Source organism: Mustelus asterias, unplaced genomic scaffold (genome assembly GCF_964213995.1).
Source record: "Mustelus asterias unplaced genomic scaffold, sMusAst1.hap1.1 HAP1_SCAFFOLD_1762, whole genome shotgun sequence".
In the NCBI taxonomy this organism is placed as follows: domain Eukaryota; kingdom Metazoa; phylum Chordata; class Chondrichthyes; order Carcharhiniformes; family Triakidae; genus Mustelus; species Mustelus asterias.
The window spans coordinates 28,605-44,210 of NW_027591707.1; the positions used below are offsets into that span (position 1 = coordinate 28,605).

General features: G+C 54.2%; 1 protein-coding gene across 1 annotated transcript in view; it reads right to left on the reverse strand.

Moving 5' to 3' along the window:
- LOC144488676 (gamma-aminobutyric acid type B receptor subunit 1-like) overlaps positions 1-15,606 on the reverse strand; it is a gene marked incomplete at its 3' end in the record, with an annotated part of 54,553 nt that overhangs the window by 26,068 nt on the left and 12,879 nt on the right. Inside the window, exon 2 of the mRNA XM_078206765.1 lies at positions 12,518-12,652. Within this exon, the coding sequence (XP_078062891.1) occupies positions 12,518-12,652 (135 nt within the window). The remainder of the gene's footprint in view (positions 1-12,517; positions 12,653-15,606) is intronic.

The following is a 15,606-nucleotide window of genomic DNA, read 5'->3' on the forward strand; positions in this document are numbered from 1 at the left end:
GAAAGAGGGGGCAGAAAAAGAGAGAGAGATGGACAGAAAAAAAGAGAGAGGGGGCAGAGAGAGAGAGAGAGAGATGGAAAGGAAAGAGAGATGGACAGAAAAAAAGAGAGAAGGGGCAGAGAGAGAGAGGGAGCAGAGAGAGAGAGAGGGGGGGCAGAGAGAGAGAGAGAGAGGGGGCAGAGAGAGAAAGAGAGGGGGGGCAGAGAGAGAGAGAGAGGGGGCAGAGAGAGAGAGAGGGGGCAGAGAGAGAGAGAGAGAGAGGGGGGGCAGAGGGAGAGAGAGGGGGCAGAGAGAGAGAGGGGGGGCAGAGAGAGAGAGAGAGGGGGAAGAGAGAGAGAGAGAGAGGGGGCAGAGAGAGAGAGAGGGGGCAGAGAGAGAGAGAGAGGGGGCAGAGAGAGAGAGAGGGGGGGGGCAGAGAGAGGGTTCAGAGAGAGAGAGAGAGGGGGCAGAGAGAGAGAGGGTTCAGAGAGAGAGAGAGGGGGTGTGTGTCCTTCCTGGTGTTAGGAGTTTGGGGATGAAGCCGGCAGGAGGGACGGAGCTCTGACTCCTGCAGGCGAACGTCTCTTTGGCCCTCATACCCTTGAGAGGGCCTTGTGTACCAGCCAACCACACGCAGAGTTTGTTCCTCGTCTCTGTCTCTCTCTCTCGCGCTCTCATTGCATTTCTGGGTCGTGCTCCACAGGCTGGTTTCCTTGGCAACGGTGAGCACTCCTCACGTTGCTCTCTCTCTCTCTCTTATTAACCATCTGGAAATACAATCAAAATTGAGCCAACGCGAGGGATCGGGTGTGAGTCTGTGGAGGGGACGTGGGGATGAGCTGGGCGAGTGGAAAATAAGGCATGCCAACGAGCTTGCCCCGCTCATCTCTCCCCCACTGACCTTTAACACCCCGTCCCGCACCCTCCCTCAATGCTGATCCTGGTCTGATACGTCACAGCTGTCACCTTCAGTAAGCACGAGCCTGGCTCGCTCTCCCTCTATCTCTCTCTCTCTGTTGTAGAGCATCTGAGCCAGCAACAGCCAGCCGGACATCGGGGCGGCCATTTTAACTGTTGGCCAATGATTTAAAATGGCTGCCCGTCGGAACTGGCCGCCAGTTTGCAACCAATTCTTTTTCCTTTGCCGTGAACTTTTAACAAAAAGCAAAAGGCAGGCCGGGATGGTTCAGGGCACGTTAAGGAGGATCTCCGCCACCACATCAGCCCTTTGACACTGAGGCCCAGAGTTAAAATTACTTCCCATTGTGAGCTTGCAGCAGCACTGGTGAGAAGGAGAACCAAGCTAAGGAAAAAAATCTATCCTTTCCCGGCCCTCTGGTCCTCACCGGCCAGGCTCTCAATCCCACCAGAGTGAATCCATAGAATCCCTACAGTGCAGAAGGAGGCCATTTGGCCCATCGAGTCTGCACCGACCACAATCCCACCCAGGCCCTATTCCCGTAACCCCACATATTTACTCTGCTAATCCCCCTGACACTAGGGTCAATTTGCCACGACCAATCAACCTAACCCACACATCTTTGGACTGTGGGAGGAAACTGGAGCACCCGGAGGAAACCCACGCAGACACAGGGATAACATGCAAATTCCACATAGACAGTGACCCAAGCCGGGAATCGAACCTGGGTCCCTGGCGCTGTGAGGCAGCAGTGCTAACCACCGTGCCGCTGAGTGGGCTGATCTCCAGTTAGCGCGGGGTCATTCCTCACATGCGACCTTGCGCGGTCTGATCAAGCACCGGATCATGGCTCCACCTCGCCGGGAGACCTGCTGGATTCGCTTTTATTTTCCCCTCTCGCGGTTGGTGCGGCCTCTGGCCACTTCCGCCCAGTGGCGGTTAACGGGTTTCCCCAGTTCCGACCACCTCACAAACAACTGGTAATTTACTACAGCACCTGAAACCGGGATTTACGGAGCGTCTTAAAGGCGGGAGCAGAGGAGCTCAAGGGATGGAGGCATGGCTGCCAATGGCAGAGCGAAAATAATCGGGGATGCTCAAGAAGCCAGATTTACAGGACGGCAGAGATTCCTCACCCCGACGCCTCTGCTACCTCTGAACGAGTCCATTCCAGCTTGCTCCGGGCTGGTCTCCCACAATCTATCCACCTGCCATAAGCTTGGGGGGGAGAGGGAGGTGGTGCGGTGGCTCCTCCAAAACTCTGTGGAGGGTGGAGGGGGAGGGGGCGGAGGTTCCTCCAAAACTCTACTGCCCGTCTCTTAACTGGCACCAAATCCCGTTCCACTGTTGCCCTGTTCCTGCTGACCGACACTGGCTCCCAGTCAAGCAATGTCTTGATTTACAAAGTTTAAAGTTTATTTATTAGTGTCACAAGTAGGCTTACGTTAACACTGCAATGAAGTTACTGTGAAAATCCCCTCTTCGCCACACTCTGGCGCCTGTTCGGGTACACTGAGGGAGAATTTAGCATGGCCAATTCACCTGACCAGCACATCTTTCGGTCTGTGGGATTAAACCGGAGCACCCGGAGGAAACCCACACAGACTCGGGGAGAACGCGCAGATTCCACACAGCCAGTGACCCAAGCTGGGAATCGAACCCAGGTCCCTGGCATTGTGAGGCAGCAGTGCTAACCACTGTGCCACCATGCCACTCTCGTTCTCATTTTTAAATCCCTTCATGCCATCACCATGCCCCCCCCGCCCCCCCCACTCGCTCACATGCCCTCCTCCCTACATCCCACCCTCTCTGTAACCTCCTCCAGCCCCACGACCCTCTGAGATATTGGAGCTCCTCGAACCCCTGCCCCTTGGGCAGCCCTGATTATAATCGTTGTGGCATTTGCTACCAAATAAACCTGTTGGACTTTAACCTGGTGTTGTTAGACTTCTTACTGTGTTTACCCCAATCCAACGCTGGCATAGAACATAGACATAGAACATAGAACAGTACAGCACAGAACAGGCCCTTCGGCCCACGATGTTGTGCCGAGCTTTGTCTGAAACCCAGATCAAGCTATTTCCTCCCTATCATCCCAAAGTACTCCATGTGCCTATCCAATAGCTTCTTAAATGTTCCTAAAGTTTCTGACTCCACTATCCCTGCAGGCAGTCCATTCCACACCCCAACCACTCTCTGAGTAAAAAGCCTACCTCGGACATCCTTCCTCTATCGCCCACCATGAACCCTATAGTTATGCCCCCTAGTTACCACTCCATTCACCCGAGGAAATAGTCTTTGAACATTCACTCTATCTATCCCCCTCATCATCTTATAAACCTCTATCAAGTCTCCTCTCAACCTCCTCCGCTCCAAAGAGAAAAGCCCAAGTTCCCTCAACCTTTCCTCATAAGACCTACCCTCCAAACCAGGCAGCATCCTGGTAAATCTTCTTTGCACTCTTTCCAGTGTCTCCACATCCTTCTTGTAGTGAGGTGACCAGAACTGCACACAATATTCCAAATGTGGTCTCACCAAGGTCCTGTACAGTTGCAGCATAACCCCACGGCTCTTAAACTCAAACCCCCTGTTAATAAAAGCTAACACACTATAGGCCTTCTTCACGGCTCTATCCACTTGAGTGGCAACCTTCAGAGATCTATGGATATGAACCCCAAGATCTCTCTGTTCTTCCACATTCTTCAGAACCCTACCTTTGACCCTGTAATCCACATTTAAATTTGTCCTACCAAAATGAATCATCTTGCATTTGTCAGGGTTAAACTCCATTTGCCATTTTTCAGCCCAGCTTTGCATCCTATCTATGTCTCTTTGCAGCCTACAACAGCCCTCCACCTCATCCACTATTCCACCAATCTTGGTGTCATCAGCAAATTTACTGATCCACCCTTCAGCCCCCTCCTCTAAGTCATTAATAAAAATCACAAAGAGCAGAGGACCAAACACTGATCCCTGTGGCACTCCGCTAGCAACCTGCCTCCAATCCGAAAATTTTCCATCCACCACCACCCTCTGTCTTCTGTTAGATAGCCAGTTACCTATCCAATCGGCATCTCCACATTATAATCGTTGCGCCATAGGTGGCCTTGCCTTCAGTTGCCCGGGAGGCCCATAATTCTGGAACCCTCCCTTCCTTCATTAGGACCTTCTTCAGGATCTAGGGGTGGGATTTCCCCTCAGTCTCTCCCCTTCCCCTCCCACACCATTGCAGGCGGGACATGAAAATTTGGATGGCCGTTTGACAATGAATGGTTCTCCAGATTTTCCAGTCCTGCCGCTATCGACACCCGCCAGCGTCGTGGTTGGAAAACCCCCCACCCTTTGCCCTTTGACTGAGCTCTTGGTCACCTGACTGGAATATATCTCCCCCAGTGGCTTGGTGTCCTAAGACCGTGGGCAGCAGTTGGCAAGTAATTACCGATCACCATCCTGAAGGTTGGTGCCTAATGGGCAGCCAATAACTCTCGCACTCTCACTGCCATTTAACACTCACTCGAGCCTTGATTGGCCATGGCCGGGACTGCCCAGTGATTGGCCATGGCTGGGACTGCCCAGTGATTGGCCATGGCCGGGACTGCCCAGTGATTGGCCATGGCTGGGACTGCCCAGTGATTGGCCATGGCTGGGACTGCCCAGTGATTGGCCATGGCCGGGACTGCCCAGTGATTGGCCATGGCTGGGACTGCCCAGTGATTGGCCATGGCCGGGACTGCCCAGTGATTTGCATGGCCGGGACAGCCCAGTGATTGGCATGGCCGGGACAGCCCAGTGATTGGCCATGGCTGGGACTGCCCAGTGATTGGCATGGCCGGGACTGCCTACCGGGCCCCGCCCAGTAAGAGCTGTTGGTCAACCAGGGTGAGGCGCTCTCCCCTCCCCACCCACCTGAGATGGGGAGAAGTGTAAGTGTCACTGGGCCACCCCACATTATAGCAGCGCCCGTCAGCCTAAAGACTGAGGCTGGGCAGAATAAGGCCCTGCAGTGGCCACCTAAGGGCCTTAATGAGTGATGGGCAGCTTCATGCCTGAGGCCCTGCCCTGCCCTGCCCAAATTGGATCTGCATTTAGCACCGCTGCCTCACAATGCCAGGGACCCGGGTTCGATTCCCGGCTTGGGTCACTGTCTGTGTGGAGTTTGCATGTTCTCCCCGTGTCTGCGTGGGTTTCCTCCAGGTGCTCCGGTTTCCTCCCACACTCCAAAGATGTGCGGGTTAGGTGCATTGGCCATGCTAAAATGTGCAGGGGGCTACGGGGATCTTAGAAGACTTAGAAACCCTACAGCACAGAGAAAGGCCATTCGGCCCATCGAGTCTGCACCGACCACAATCCCACCCAGACCCTACCCCCATATCCCTACACACTTACCCACTAATCCCTCTAACCTACACATCCCAGGACACTAAGGGCAATTTTAGCATGGCCAATCAACCTAACCCGCACATCTTTGGACTGTGGGAGGAAACCGGAGCACCCGGAGGAAACCCACGCAGACACGAAGAGAATGTGCAAACTCCACACAGACAGTGACCCGAGCCGGGAATCGAACCCAGGTCCCTGGAGCTGTGAAGCAGCAGTGCAAACCACTGTGCTACCGTGCTGCCCACTGTGCTACCGTGCCGGATGGGGTGGAGGGGAGGACCTGGGTGGGATGAGTTTGGAGAGGTGGTGCAGATGCGATGGGCTGAATGGTCTGTTTCTGCACTGTCGGGATCCCACGGTTCCTGACGAGGGAATTCCCATCCGTTCAATGTTACACTCCCCCTGCCTCAGAATCTGCCTTGTGTGGGTTAGGGGGAGCGTAAAATTCTGCCCCATAAGATGGAGGAGCAGGAGGCCATTCGGCCCATCAGGTCTGCTGTACCGTTCAATGAGACCATGACTGCTTTCCATAATCATAGAATCATAGAATGGGATCATAGAATCATACAGTGCAGAAGGAGCCCTTCGGCCCATTGAGTCTGCAAAGCCCCTGCTAGTTACTGTAGGACGGTGTTTAATTACGTTAAAGGTTATATAAACATTAATCAACCCAAATATATACCCCTCCGCTCCCCCCTTCCCCCCCTCAGGACTCTCTACCTTCCATTTTAATTCATTATTCCCCCCCCTCCGCTGACACTGTTTAAAAAAAAAAATAATTGCGGCCAATTTTTTTTTTGACGTGTATGGAGGCCAAGGACAGAAGATGTCTTTTAAAAGAAATCACAGATCCAGCTACGGTTGTCAGCGAACACACGAGGCAGGGATGTAATGACTACTGACAGCGAGGAAGAACAAACACAAGATGTAGAGTTTATCCTGTCACAAATCCCATCGGGGCCTTCCATCATGGTTTCGACAACGGGGTCAAAGGGCAATCTGCATTCACTCACAACTGGTTTAATAGCTTGTGTCTCTGAGCTCCCCAGTGTACACAACCAGAGAGATTTATGAAGGGAATTCTGTCAATTAATGGCAGCAACACTTCCAGTCATTTGTCTAAAGGGTGCGTGTGTTTATTGATCAGACTGAGAGGACAGGAGACCATCTTTTTTTTCCCACTTTGACCTTGTAGTGTTAACCGCTGCAATCCTTGCATGTTCACAGCACTCTGAACACGGTAACACATCCCAGCAGCAGCGCTCTCAAGCAAAGCTGCGTAAGGAGATATTTGGATCAGGTACCACCAAGAGCTAAGGTCAAAGGGTACATTTTAGGGAGCGTCTTACAGGGGGGAAAGTGAGCGAGAGAGGCGTAGAGGTTGGCGGGAGGAAATTCCAGAACTCAGGGCTCCGGCGACTGAAGGCTCGGCCACCAATGCTGGAATGATTATTTCTAAAATTCATTCATGGGACATGGGCGTCGCTGGCTGGCCAGCATTTATTGCCCATCCCTAGTTGCCCTTGGAGGGTATTTGAGAGTCAACCACATTGCTGTGGCTCTGTAGTCACATAAAGTCAGAGGTTTACAGCATGGAAACAGGCCCTTCGGCCCAATTTGTCCATGCTGCACAGTTTTTAACCACTAAGCTAGTCCGTATTGCCCACATTTGGCCCATATCCCTCTATACCCATCTTACCCATGTAACTGTCTAAATGCTTTTTAAAAGACAAAATTGTACCCGCCTCTACTACTGCCTCTGGCAGCTTGTTCCAGACACTCACCACCCTGTGTGTGAAAGAATTGCTCCTCTAGACCCTTTTGTATCTCTCCCCTCTCACCTTAAACCTATGCCCTCTAGTTTTAGACTCCTCTACCTTTGAAAAAAGATGATTTATGTCCCTCATTATTTTATAGACCTCTATAAGATCACCCCTAAGCCTCAGACGCTCCAGGGAAAAAAATCCCAGTCTATCAAACCTCTTCTTATAACTCAAACCATCAAGTCCCGGTACCATCCTAGTAAATCTTTTCTGCACTCTTTCTAGTTTATGCAGCCATGATGTGGAGTTGCCGACGTTGGACTGGGGTGGGCACAGTAAATAGTCTCACAACGCCAGGTTAAAGTCCAACAGGTTTATTTGGTAGCACGAGCTTTCGGAGCGTTGCCCCTGATTAACTCACCTGATGAAGGAGCAATGTTCCGAAAGCTCATGCTACCAAATAAACCTGTTGGACTTTAACCTGGTGTTGTGAGACTACTTACTGTGACTAGTTTATGTAGGCCAGACCGGGTAAAGATGGCAGATTTCCTTCCCTAAAGGACATTAGTGAACCAGATGGGTTTTTACAACAATCGACAATGGTTTCTTGGCCATCATTATTTTATATTCCAGATTTATTCACTGGGATTTAGAGGAATAGAGGGAATCTGATCGAAGCATACAATTCTGACAGGGCTGGACAGACTGGATGGAGGGAGGATGTTTTCCTCTGGATCGGGAATCTAGAACCAGGGGTCACAGTCTCAGGATACGGGGATGCCATTTAGGACTAAGATGAGGAGAAATTGCTTCACTCGGGGGGTGGTGAGCCTGTGGAATTCTCTTCCAGAGAAAGCCATGGAGGTCAAGACACTGAATTTATTGAAGAAGAAAATAGATTTCTCAACACTGAAGGTATGAAGCGGCATGGGGAGATCGCAGGAGTGTGGCGTTGAAGGATCAGACGTGATCATACTGAATGGTGGAGCGGGCTCAAAGGGCCGAATGGCCTACTCCTGCTCCTTGTTTCCATGTCGATGAATCGCCGTGGTGGGATCCCCCGCCCCCACACACACAGCGAGCATTCGCCTGGGCCTCTGGATTACAATCCCAATGATGATGCACTGTTGTAGGGATGGAGGAGATGATGGGGGATGGGCGGGGGAGTGGGGGGGGGAGAGTTGTGGGGGGTGGGGAGGGGCAGTGAGTCTCTGATGGGATTTGAACACACAATGAGAATGTTAAGATGGGGGTGCTGTGTCACCAGCAGCCCGTGCGTCCGGGGTTAAAGGTGAACGGGACTTGCTGCAGGTTATGATACAGGCGGCACAGTTCTGGACGTATCCATGGGGGGCAAAGGTTTCGAGAAATGTCTCATGGCGTCAGGGACCCGGGTTCAATTCCGGCCTCGGGTCACTGTCTGTGCGGAGTTTGTACATTCTCCCCGTGTCTGTGTGGGTTTCCTCCGGGTGCTTCACTTTCCTCCCACACTCCAAAGATGTGTGGATTGGCCATGCTAAATTGACCCTTGGTATCAGGGGGATTAGTGGGGTAAATACGCGGGGGTTACAGGGATAGGGCCTGGGTTGGATTGTTGTCGGGACAGGCTTGATGGGCCGAATGGCCTTCTTCTGCACTGTAAGGATTCTATGAGGGGGAGACTCGCAGAGCACCAAGTGTGACATTACACACTGGATATTCAGTGGGGGGATGGAGAGAGGACGGGGGGGGGCGACGGATAATCCCGTTGCAGGGGGTCCTCAGATCCACTCGGATCTAGATTGAGACAGTTTACATCTCGAGACCACTATCGCCAGAGCGCACAGATCACAGCGGGGAACCTGTGCTTACAGCAGACGCTGGAATATCTCAGCTCCTGCCACATGAAGCTGCCTTGTTTTACGGAAAGCGCTTCATTAACTCAGACACAGCTTCCCGGCAGAGCTGTCATCTCCATTCCCATCAATATCCGTGTGTGCGACGCACAGTGACAGCCGGCCGCTTCCTGTATCCCCTCAGTGACAGGCGGCAGCTTCCTGTATCCCCTCAGTGACAGCCGGACGCTTCCTGTACCCCCTCAGTGACAGCAAGCCGCTTCCTGTACCCCATCAGTGACAGCCGGCCGCTTCCTGTATCCCCTCAGTGACAGCCGGCCGCTTCCTGTATCCCCTCAGCGACAGCCGGCCGCTTCCTGTACCCCCTCAGTGACAGCAGAGAGCTTCCTGTACCCCCTCAGTGACAGGCGGCCGCTTCCTGTACCCCCTCAGTGACAGCCAGCCGCTTCCTGTACCCCCTCAGTGACAGGCGGCAGCTTCCTGTACCCCCTCAGTGACAGCAGAGAGCTTCCTGTACCCCCTCAGTGACAGCCGGCCGCTTCCTGTACCCCCTCAGTGACAGCAGAGAGCTTCCTGTACCCCCTCAGTGACAGCAGGGAGCTTCCTGTACCCCCTCAGTGACAGCATGGAGATTCCTGTACCCCTCAGTGACAGCCAGCCACTTCCTGTACCCCCTCAGTGACAGCAGAGAGCTTCCTGTACCCCCTCAGTGACAGCAGAGAGCTTCCTGTACCCCCTCAGTGACAGCAGAGAGCTTCCTGTACCCCCTCAGTGACAGCAGAGAGTTTCCTGTACCTCCTCAGTAACAGCAGAGAGCTTCCTGTACCCCCTCAGTGACAGCAGGAAGCTTCCTGTACCCCCTCAGTGACAAGCGGCAGCTTCCTGTACCCCCTCAGTGACAGCAGAGAGTTTCCTGTACCTCCTCAGTAACAGCAGAGAGCTTCCTGTACCCCCTCAGTGACAGCAGGAAGCTTCCTGTACCCCCTCAGTGACAAGCGGCAGCTTCCTGTACCCCCTCAGTGACAGGCGGCCGCTTCCTGTATCCCCTCAGCGACAGCCGGCCGCTTCCTGTACCCCCTCAGTGACAGGCGGCCGCTTCCTGTATCCCCTCAGCGACAGCAGGGAGCTTCCTGTATCCCCTCAGTGACAGGCGGCCGCTTCCTGTACCCCCTCAGTGACAGCAGAGAGCTTCCTGTACCCCCTCAGTGACAGAGGGAGCTTCCTGTACCCCCTCAGCGACTGCATGGAGCTTCCTGTATCCCCTCAGTGACAGCCAGCCGCTTCCTGTATCCCCTCAGTGACAGGCGGCAGCTTCCTGTACCCCCTCACTGACAGCAGGGAGCTTCCTGTATCCCCTCAGTGACAGCCGGCCGCTTCCTGTACCCCCTCAGTGACAGCAGAGAACTTCCTGTACCCCCTCAGTGACAGCCAGCCGCTTCCTGTACCCCCTCAGTGACAGGCGGCAGCTTCCTGTACCCCCTCAGTGACAGCAGAGAGCTTCCTGTACCCCCCTCAGTGACAGCCAGCCGCTTCCTGTACCCCCTCAGTGACAGGCGGCAGCTTCCTGTACACCCTCAGTGACAGCAGAGAGCTTCCTGTACCCCCCTCAGTGACAGCCGGCCGCTTCCTGTACCCCCTCAGTGACAGCAGAGAGCTTCCTGTACCCCCTCAGTGACAGCATGGAGATTCCTGTACCCCCTCAGTGACAGCAGAGAGCTTCCTGTACCCCCTCAGTGACAGCCAGCCGTTTCCTGTACCCCCTCAGTGACAGCCGGTCGCTTCCTGTACCCCCTCAGTGACAGCCGGTCGCTTCCTGTATCCCCTCAGTGACAAGCGGCAGCTTCCTGTATCCCCTCAGCGACTGCATGGAGCTTCCTGTATCCCCTCAGTGACAGGCGGCAGCTTCCTGTACCCCCTCATTGACAGTATGGAGATTTCTGTACCCCTCAACGACTGAAAGCCATCCACCTCACTGTCTCCTCAGCTGCCCAGCCCAGCTATTGCAGAGTGAGCTGCTCTGATACCTGTGTCACAGCCTGCTCACCCACCCGCGGGTGCTGCGGGCAACAGTGCCACAGACGGACAGCCACCCATTCCAGACAGGCAATGTGTCAAACCGGCCTCCCACGCAAATCTGTTCAGCCGCTGTGAGAGGGCAAGTTTAACATTCAGCCTACACACACCCCAGCACCCCCCCCCCCCCGACCTATTACCCATTACCCCCCCACCCATCACCCCCCCCAAACCCATCCCCCCCACCCACACCCCCACACCCACCTCCCACTCCGCAGCAACCCCCACCCAAATCACGCACCTCCCACCCATCCCATCCCGGCGGGTCAGAAATGAAAACGATTGGGAGAGAGAGAGAGAGAAAGGAAGAGGGAGAGAGAGTGACTCAGGAAAGAAAACACATTCAGAAATAAACAGAGCGAGAGATGGAGAAACAAAGGGAGAGAGTCAGAGAGAGAGAGAGACAGACACCGCGACACAAAGAGGGAGAGGGAGAGAGAGAGACGGGGACAGGGAATGATAAACTGAATCAGAGAGACAGAGAGAGAGATAGAGAGGGAGAGAGAGAGAGAGAGGTGGCGAGAGAGAGAGATAGGGAGAGAGAGACAGAGATAGAGAGAGGGATAGATAGGGAGAGAGAGGGAGGGAGAGAGAGAGAGGAAGAGAGAGAAAAGTGGAGAGAGAGGGAGAGACAAAGGGACAGAGGGAGAGAGACAAAGTCAGAGGGACAGAGAAAGAGTCAAGAGACAGAAGGAGAGATGGGAACAGAAGACGACAGATGAAGACAGAGAGATAGAGATAGAGAGAGAGAGATAGAGAGAGAAGAGAGACAGAGAGAGAGAGAGACTGAGAGATAGATAGAGAGAGAGAGAGACAGAGAGAGAGATAGAGAGAGAGAGAGAGAAGAGAGACAGAGAGAGAGAGAGACAGAGAGAGATAGAGAGAGAGAGAGAAGAGAGACAGAGAAAGAGAGAGACTGAGAGATAGACAGAGAGAGAGAGAGATAGAGAGAGAGAGAGATAGAGAGAGAGAGATAGAGAGAGAAGGAGACTGAGAGATAGACAGAGAGAGAGAGAGACAGAGAGAGAGATAGAGAGAGAGAGTGAGGAGAGACAGAGAGAGAGAGAGATAGACAGAGAGAGAGAGACAGAGAGAGAGATAGAGAGAAGAGAGAGAGAGAGACAAAGAGAGAGACAGAGAGAGAGACAGAGAGAGAGACAGAGAGAGAGAGAGACAGAGACAGAGAGAGAGACAGAGAGAGAGACAGAGAGAGAGAGACAGAGAGAGAGACAGAGAGAGACAGAGAGAGAGACAGAGAGAGAGACAGAGAGACAGACAGAGAGAGAGACAGAGAGAGAGAGAGACAGAGAGAGAGACAGAGAGAGAGACAGAGAGAGAGAGAGACAGAGAGAGAGAGAGACAGAGAGATAGGGACAATAAAGAAAGGTGGATAAATGAGCCAGACTGAATTAGTTGGAGTGAGACAGATGGGGACAGACGTGAAGAGTGATGAGAAGTGGCGAGAGAGAGAGAGAGAGAGAGACAGAGAAAGGTGGAGAGCCCGAGAGAGAGAGAGAGAAGGCGGGGGAGACAGAGAGGGTCCCACAGGACCGGGCAGTGCGACTCACCACGATCAGGTTCCACATGCGCGCTGCCTCGGCCACCAGTGTGGAGACGCCACTGCAGCCGGGCATCAGCACAATCTTCATGGGCTCACTGTACAGCAGCTCATACAGGTACTTGGTGGACTTACCGGGGTCACACTGCAAAGGCAAACACAATCAGTCAGACAGAGGCACAGGCCCAGCAGCCCAGGATTACACCCAGGGTATCCTGGGCTGAACCGATCCCCGTCACATATCAATTAAACCCCTTCCCCTCCATCCCTTCCCGATTACTCTAACTTGCAGACATCCTGCCCGTGACACAGACGGGTGAGTGTCTCACATGTTGTTAGTGTGACATTCAGCTGTCCAACAGGAGCTAGCATGCTGGTCCTGTCAGCCTCGGCTCAGTGGGTAACACTCACACGTCTGAATCAGAGCATTGGGGGTTCGAATCCCACATCAGAGGCTCGATAACAAACTTCAGTACTGAGAGGGTGCTGCACTGTCAGAGGGTCAGTACTGAGGGAGTGCTGCACTGTCAGAGGGTCAGTACTGAGAGGGTGCTGCACTGTCAGAGGGTCAGTACTGAGGGAGTGCTGCACTGTCAGAGGGTCAGTACTGAGGGAGTGCTGCATTGTCAGAGGGTCAGTACTGAGGGAGTGCCGCACTGTCAGAGGGTCAGTACTGAGGGAGTGCCGCACTGTCAGAGAGTCAGTACTGAGGGAGTGCTGCACTGTCAGAGGGTCAGTACTGAGGGAGTGCTGCATTGTCAGAGGGTCAGTACTGAGGGAGTGCCGCACTGTCAGAGGGTCAGTACTGAGGGAGTGCTGCACTGTCAGAGGGTCAGTACTGAGGGAGTGCTGCACTGTCAGAGGGTCAGTACTGAGAGGGTGCTGCACTGTCAGAGGGTCAGTACTGAGGGAGTGCTGCACTGTCAGAGGGTCAGTACTGAGGGAGTGCTGCACTGTCAGAGGGTCAGTACTGAGGGAGTGCTGCACTGTCAGAGGGTCAGTACTGAGGGAGTGCTGCACTGTCAGAGGGTCAGTACTGAGGGAGTGCTGCACTGTCAGAGGGTCAGTACTGAGGGAGTGCCGCACTGTCAGAGGGTCAGTACTGAGGGAGTGCTGCACTGTCAGAGGGTCAGTACTGAGGGAGTGCCGCACTGTCAGAGGGTCAGCACTGAGGGAGTGCCGCACTGTCAGAGGGTCAGTACTGAGGGAGTGCTGCACTGTCAGAGGGTCAGTACTGAGGGAGTGCCGCACTGTCAGAGGGTCAGTACTGAGGGAGTGCTGCACTGTCAGAGGGTCAGTACTGAGGGAGTGCTGCACTGTCAGAGGGTCAGTAGTGAGGGAGTGCTGCACTGTCAGAGGGTCAGTACTGAGGGAGTGCTGCACTGTCAGATAGTCAGTACTGAGGGAGTGCTGCACTGTCAGAGGGTCAGTACTGAGGGAGTGCTGCACTGTCAGAGGGTCAGTAGTGAGGGAGTGCTGCACTGTCAGAGAGTCAGTACTGAGGGAGTGCTGCACTGTCAGAGGATCAGTACTGAGGGAGTGCCGCACTGTCAGAGGGTCAGTACTGAGGGAGTGCTGCACTGTCAGAGGGTCAGTATTGAGGGAGTGCTGCACTGTCAGAGGGTCAGTACTGAGGGAGTGCTGCACTGTCAGAGGGTCAGTACTGAGGGAGTGCTGCAGTGTCAGAGGGTCAGTACTGAGAGAGTGCTGCACTGTCAGAGGGTCAGTACTGAGGGAGTGCCGCACTGTCAGAGGATCAGTACTGAGGGAGTGCTGCACTGTCAGAGGGTCAGTACTGAGGGAGTGCCGCACTGTCAGAGGGTCAGTACTGAGGGAGCGCTGCACTGTCAGAGGGTCAGTACTGAGGGAGTGCTGCACTGGCAGAGGGTCAGTACTGAGAGGGTGCTGCACTGTCAGAGGGTCAGTACTGAGAGAATGCTGCACTGTCAGAGGGTCGGTGCTGAGAGAGTGCTGCACTGTCAGAGGGTCAGTACTGAGGGAGTGCTGCACTGTCAGAGGGTCAGTAGTGAGGGAGTGCTGCACTGTCAGAGGGTCAGTACTGAGGGAGTGCTGCACTGTCAGAGAGTCAGTACTGAGGGAGTGCTGCACTGTCAGAGGGTCAGTACTGAGGGAGTGCTGCACTGTCAGAGGGTCAGTACTGAGGGAGTGCTGCACTGTCAGAGAGTCAGTACTGAGGGAGTGCTGCACTGTCAGAGGATCAGTACTGAGGGAGTGCCGCACTGTCAGAGGGTCAGTACTGAGGGAGTGCTGCACTGTCAGAGGGTCAGTATTGAGGGAGTGCTGCACTGTCAGAGGGTCAGTACTGAGGGAGTGCTGCACTGTCAGAGGGTCAGTACTGAGGGAGTGCTGCAGTGTCAGAGGGTCAGTACTGAGAGAGTGCTGCACTGTCAGAGGGTCAGTACTGAGGGAGTGCCGCACTGTCAGAGGATCAGTACTGAGGGAGTGCTGCACTGTCAGAGGGTCAGTACTGAGGGAGTGCCGCACTGTCAGAGGGTCAGTACTGAGGGAGCGCTGCACTGTCAGAGGGTCAGTACTGAGGGAGTGCTGCACTGTCAGAGGGTCAGTACTGAGAGGGTGCAGCACTGTCAGAGGGTCAGTACTGAGAGAGTGCTGCACTGTCAGAGGGTCGGTGCTGAGAGAGTGCTGCACTGTCAGAGGGTCAGTACTGAGGGAGTGCTGCACTGTCAGAGGGTCAGTAGTGAGGGAGTGCTGCACTGTCAGAGGGTCAGTACTGAGGGAGTGCTGCACTGTCAGAGAGTCAGTACTGAGGGAGTGCTGCACTGTCAGAGGGTCAGTACTGAGGGAGTGCTGCACTGTCAGAGGGTCAGTAGTGAGGGAGTGCTGCACTGTCAGAGAGTCAGTACTGAGGGAGTGCTGCACTGTCAGAGGGTCAGTACTGAGGGAGTGCCGCACTGTCAGAGGGTCAGTACTGAGGGAGTGCTGCACTGTCAGAGGGTCAGTATTGAGGGAGTGCTGCACTGTCAGAGGGTCAGTACTGAGGGAGTGCTGCACTGTCAGTGGGTCAGTACTGAGGGAGTGCTGCAGTGTCAGAGGGTCAGTACTGAGAGAGTGCTGCAC